The sequence below is a fragment of the Erythrolamprus reginae genome, chromosome 12, assembly GCF_031021105.1.
Source record: "Erythrolamprus reginae isolate rEryReg1 chromosome 12, rEryReg1.hap1, whole genome shotgun sequence".
NCBI classification, from domain to species: domain Eukaryota; kingdom Metazoa; phylum Chordata; class Lepidosauria; order Squamata; family Dipsadidae; genus Erythrolamprus; species Erythrolamprus reginae.
This window is the reverse complement of record NC_091961.1, coordinates 30,209,150-30,215,149: the sequence shown is the minus strand read 5'-3', so window position 1 is coordinate 30,215,149 and position 6,000 is coordinate 30,209,150. Positions and strand designations below refer to the sequence as shown.

Genomic DNA, 6,000 nt, shown 5'->3' with positions numbered 1-6,000 from the left:
AAAGCTAATCAGCCAAACGCTTTGTACTGGAGAGATCGCGGAGAAACGGGGGTTATTAAAAGGATTGAATGTTTCCTCCGAGTGACGTTCCCCGTTAAATCCTATTTACTGCTGACCTTGGAAACTCTTCAATCCTAACCCATCATTAGGCTGCACTTTTCATTCGAACCCATCATATAAAACAAGCAATTTACCTCTCTTTCCCCTTCCCAGTTGACAAGGATGTTGACAGCTCCTGGCTAATTGATCTGCTAATGTTTAAAAAAAAGAAATTCCCAAAATTTCTAGGCTCATCAGTCAATTTGGACGTTCTTTGATTGACGTGCCTTTAATGGAGAATTGACGAACTGACCCCTGCGAATTGTTACTGGTTACCCTTCTCTGGTTTTCGGTTTCTTCCCTTCCTAGGATGAATTATCCATCGTTCTTTAGAAGCTGGGTGGCCTCTACTTTTCTGCTTCTACAGCAGCCAGGTTAGTATTTCGGGTTTTCAACAAGGGGTAATTGAAATGCGCTCTGTTCATTCTGACAATCCACTGACAATGGAAGGCATTAGGCAGGTTACGTGGAAACCAAGGGTCCATCATGAATCCTTTCCCTTGCCACACATTCTCTGCTTTGTCTCTATGATTCGACTAAAAATATCTTCTTCAGGCATGGAATAATAATAGTAGTAGTAGTAGTAGTCATTGTTGTAATAATAATAATAAAAATAAAAATAAAAATAATAAGGAGGAAGAGGAAGAAGAAGAGGAGGAGGAGGAGGAGGTGGTGGTGGTCCTTGGCACGCTGGCTGCAGTGCCAAAGGATCTCAGTGGACATTTGAAAACCATCAGAATTGACAAAATCTCCATCTGTCAATTGCAAAAGGCCGCTTTATTGGGATCAGCACACATAATTCGCCGCTACATCACGCAGTCCTAGGTGCTTGGGAAGCGTCCGACTGGTGATGAGATATGAAATCCAGCATAGTGATCTCGTTTGCTGTGTTGTATAATAATAATAATAATAAGGCTCAATGTTGTACATTGTTGTACATCCCAGGAGACAGCAGAATTGAGGAGAAGCAGCTAGAGAAATTAGTGAAATACGAAGATCTAAAAATCGAGCTGCAACGACTCTGGCATAAGCCCGTGAAAGTGGTCCCAGTGGTACTTGGAACGCTGGGCGAAGGGCCAAAGGATCTCAGTGGACATTTGAAAACCATCGGAATGGACAAAATCTCCATCTGTCAATTGCAAAAGGCCGCTTTACTGGGATCGGCAAACATAATTCGCCGCTACATCACGCAGTCCTAGGAGCTTGGGAAGCGCCCGGCTCGGGATGAAATACGAAATCCAGCATAGTGATCTCGTTTGCTGTGTTGTACTGACATAATAATAATAATAATAATAATAATAATAATAATAATAATAATAATAATAATAATAATAAGGCTCAATGTTGTACATTGTAGAAAGTCTGCGTAAACCATATGTAGGGGGTTCTAATGCAACTTTCAAAATGGGATGCAACACTTAACTACATACTATTCCTCCATCCATTCAATCGTGTCCAATTCTCAGAGGCTGCATAGAAAGGTTTTTCAGAGGTGCTTTTCGTTGCTCTCTTCCTATGGCTGAGAGAGGGTGATTGGTCCAAAGTCAGACAGACAGCTCTCATGCCTACATGTCCAACAAATGTGGAAAACAGGGAAATCAGGGAATTATCAGGGAAATTGGCAGTTTGGGAAATATCAGGGAATTCCACAAGATGGAAAGTATAGTGGTACCTCTACGTACGAACTTAATTCGTTCTGTGATCAGGTTCTTAAGTAGAAAAGTTTGTAAGAAGAAGCAATTTTTCCCATAAGAACCAAAAGCAAATAGTGCGTGCAATTGGGGAAACCACAGGGAGGGTGGAGGCCCTGTTTCCTCCAAGGAGATTCCTAAAGAGGCCCCACGGAGGCTTCTACCCGCCTTTTCTGGCCCTCTAGGAATCTCCTGGGAGGAAACAGGGCTGGAAAAGGTGGGGAGAAGCCTCCTTGGGGCCTCTCTAGGAATCTCAAATGCATGCATTATTTGCTTTTACGCTGATTGCTATGGGAAAAATTGCTTCTTCTTACAAACTTTTCTACTTAAGAACCTGGTCACGGAATGAATTAAGTTCGAAAGTAGAGGTACCGTTGTATTATCATTTACCTGACAGTAAAATAAAATTATAGGTAAATAAACATGACTCTGAATTGCATTTTTTTTGCAAACTTCTACCAGGGTGAAAAAATGGAGGAAATAACAAGGGGTACAGCGTGGAATGTATTTAACACCAGCATAATAATTTCTCTCTCCGTGTCTCTTTGTTGCAGCCCAGACTATGGGCATCTTATATCCCTTTTGGCCCAATGACACCAAAACCCCCAAAGTGGACGATGGCAGCTCTCCAGAAATCAAGCTCTCCTTCCCCTTCATTTTCTTTGGCGCTCCGTACAGGACCATTTTTGTAAGTAAAAAAAGCACCACTTGGTAAAGCCAAGTGCGCTTTCCCCCCGCCATTAACATTTGCATTTTAAACACCGCTCTCCGCTTAGAGCCTTCCTCGGAGAAGAGGAAGATTAATGGTGTCCTCCCTGCCAACTTCTTACACGTAATGAACGAGAGGGTCCATTATTAAGAAAACCAAGGGTGCGCTCAGGAGGCGAGCGTGCGAGGGGCAAGATTACAAAAGCCCAGCAACGGCCTTGTGCAGTTGATTAAACACTCAAACGACGCACAAGCTTTTGGCATATTAAGCATTGGGCCGGTGGCAGGAAAACCAGAATGTGTCAAGGAGCTGCAGAAAAATATGTATATTTTTAGGACATATTTTAGCTTGGATTTTTCCGTAGGAGAGCTGTATTAGATTAGATTAGATTTATTGGATTTATATGCCGCCCCTCTCTGCAAACTCGGGGCGGCTCACAACAATAGTAAAAACAGTACATAGTAACAAATCCAATGCCCACCAATCTAATTACAATTTAAGTTAAGAAATTCATAAAACAGTCCCAATATATATAAAAAACAAGCACACAGTCAATCAAACGGCAAAACAACATGGGCAAGGGGGAGATGTTTTAGTTCCCCCATGCCTGACGGCAGAGGTGGGTTTTCAGGAGTTTACGAAAGGCAGGGAGGGTGGGGGCAATCCTAATCTCAGGGGGGAGCTGGTTCCAGAGGGTTGGAGCCACCACAGAGAAGGCTCTTCCCTGGGTCCTGCCAGACGACATTGTTTAGTCGACGGGACCCGAAGAAGGCCGACTCTGTGGGACCTAACCGGTCGCTGGGATTCGTGCGGCAGGATGCGGTCTTGAAGATATTCTGCTCCGGTGCCATGAAGGGCTTTATAGGTCATGACCAACACTTTGAATTGTGACTGGAAACTGATCGGCAACCAATGCAGACTGCGGAATGTTGGAGTAATATGGGCATACTTAGAGAAGCCCATAATTGCTCTCGCAGCTGCATTCTGCACGATCTGAAGTTTCTGAACACTTTTCAAAGGTAGCCCCATGTAGAGAGTGTTACAGTAGTCGAGCCTTGAGGTGATAAGGGCATGAGTGACTGTGAGTAATGACTCCCGGTCCAAATAGGGCCGCAACTGGCGCACCAGGTGAACCTGGGCAAACGCCCCCCTCGCCACAGCTGAAAGGTGTTTCTCTAATGTGAGCTGTGGATCGAGGAGGACGCCCAAGTTGCGGACCCTCTCTGAGGGGCCTAATAATTCCCCCCCCAGGGTAATGGACGGACAGATAGAATTGTCCTTGGGAGGCAAAACCCACAGCCACTCCGTCTTGTCTGGGTTCAGTTTGAGTTAGTGGATGCTGCTTCAAAAGAGAGGTAGGATTCAGAGGAAAGGACCAAACTGTTTCATGCGCATAAGACATACAGATGTATGCGCAAAGCAAAAAATCCCCAAAATCTCGCGTGCGCATCCCCTTGCGAGATCTTCCTTCTTGCACATGCGCAGAACCCAAAACACACAGGGATGTGGGCACATGCATGCAACAGACTTGAAGCTGCGCATGTAATGCAGCGATCGCTACTGGCTACTGTTGTGCCATTATAATATTTTTTTTATCGTTGTTGTGAGCCGCCCCGAGTCTTCGGAGAGGGGCGGCATACAAATCTAATAAATTGAATTGAATTGAATTGAATTGGTGCCTGTCGGGGTGCAAGTGCTGTGCCAGTGAAAACGGACTCCCGATCTCCGTTTTCGGCTGCGATGGCCTCCTGCAACCCCGAGCTCTATTTTCGCCGGCAGAGGCACTTACAGGCCGTTCCTTCGCCATTTCCAAGGTAGCCTCACAGGCAGTAATGGGCAGCCAATTTTTTTACTGCCACAATATGGGTGTGGCTTATTCTGTGGGTGTGGCTTGGTCACGTGACTGGGTAGGAGTGGCTTGCCGGCCATGTTCAAGGCTTAAATAAGGTTCAGGAGGGAAGTGTTTTTAATAGGAAAGTGAACATAAGAACAAGGGGACACAATCTGAGGTTAGTTGGGGGATAGATCAGAAGCAACATGAGAAAATATTATTTGACTGAAAGAGGAGTAGATGCTTGGAACAAAGTTCCAGCAGACGTGGTTGCTCAATCCACAGTCACAGAATTTAAACATGCCTGGGTTAAACATAGATCCATCCTAAGATAAAATACAGGAAATAGTATAAGGGCAGACTAGATGGACCAAGAGGTCTTTTTCTGACGTCAATCTTCTATGTTTCTAACCCACCTTCAAATAATTAAAGAGCCTTGCCTCCACGCAATTTTGAGCTGACGTTGTTGCTTTCTGCTAACATGTGTTAAACCTTCCTGCTGCCTTGCAGGTCAACAACAACGGAGTGGTTTCCTTTCATGTTCTGGTCAGCCAGTTCACTCCAGAATCCTTCCCTTTGGCTGACGGGCGGGCCTTCATCGCCCCTTTTTGGGCAGATGTCCACAACGGCATCCGAGGAGAAATTTACTACCGGGAGACCACTGACCCAGTGCTGCTCAAGAAAGTCTCTAAAGATATCAGGAAATATTTCAAGAACTTGCCTTCCTTCACTGCCCTGTCGGTTTTTATCGCTACGTGGGATGAAGTTACTTTCTACGGAGGAAGCAGCACAACCCCGGTAATCACCGTCTTGGTTCTTGCTAATAACTAACCTCCACATTCATAGAAGGAGAGCTGTTTTAACTTGCTGTGCCCCGAAACCACATGGAGTCCGGTAGCACCCCTTCACACATAAATACCTTGTTTTTTCAGCGTATAAAACGCACTGGAGTATAAGACGTACAATGTTACCTCTACTTAAGAATGCCTCTACTTAAGAACTTTGCTAGATAAGAACCAGGTGTTCAAGATTTTTTTGCTTCTTCTCAAGAACCATTTTCTACTTAAGAACCCGAGCCTGGAAAAATGTCCCAGGAAATTTGAGAGTGGTACGAAGGCCCAGCCAGTTTCCGGCCATTCCCTCTTTAATCCTGGCCATTTTGGGCTTTTCTGGGCTGCCAGAGGAGCCTTTCGGTGGCGCTTAAGGAGACTTTGGCAGTCCAGAGTGAACAGAGCATTTTCCTTTCTCTGGGCGCTTGGAGAGGCAATAAACCTCTGCCAGTGCCCAGAGAAAAGAAACACTCCCTTTGCTCTGGGCAGCGACTCTCCTCCTCCTCTTCTTCCTCCTGCTTCTCCCACCCACATTATTTTATTTATTTTATTTTTATTTTATTCTTTGTCCAATATACAATACATATGGAAGAGAATAGACATTAAGTAATATATATAAAGATAGAAAGTTAAAAAGAAGAGAAGTAGATGGGAGGGAGAGAATATATATGATATAAGAGATAAGGAGTGAATATATAAGTATATATGATATATATATAAGGAGAGAATATATATGATATATGAGATAAGGAAAGACAATTGGACAGGGGACGATAGGCACATCAGTGCACTTATATACGCCCCTTACTGGCCTCTTAGGAACCTGGAGAGGTCAATCGT

The 6,000-nt window shown here is 44.5% G+C and overlaps 1 protein-coding gene across 1 annotated transcript in view; it reads left to right on the top strand.

Moving 5' to 3' along the window:
* The first annotated feature begins 409 nt into the window (after positions 1–409).
* The window catches only part of TECTA (tectorin alpha), a 55,650-nt gene continuing 50,059 nt past the window's right edge, over positions 410–6,000 (top strand). Inside the window, exons 1-3 of the mRNA XM_070765196.1 lie at positions 410–473; positions 2,345–2,478; positions 4,841–5,128. Of these exons, the coding sequence (XP_070621297.1) occupies positions 410–473; positions 2,345–2,478; positions 4,841–5,128 (486 nt within the window). The remainder of the gene's footprint in view (positions 474–2,344; positions 2,479–4,840; positions 5,129–6,000) is intronic.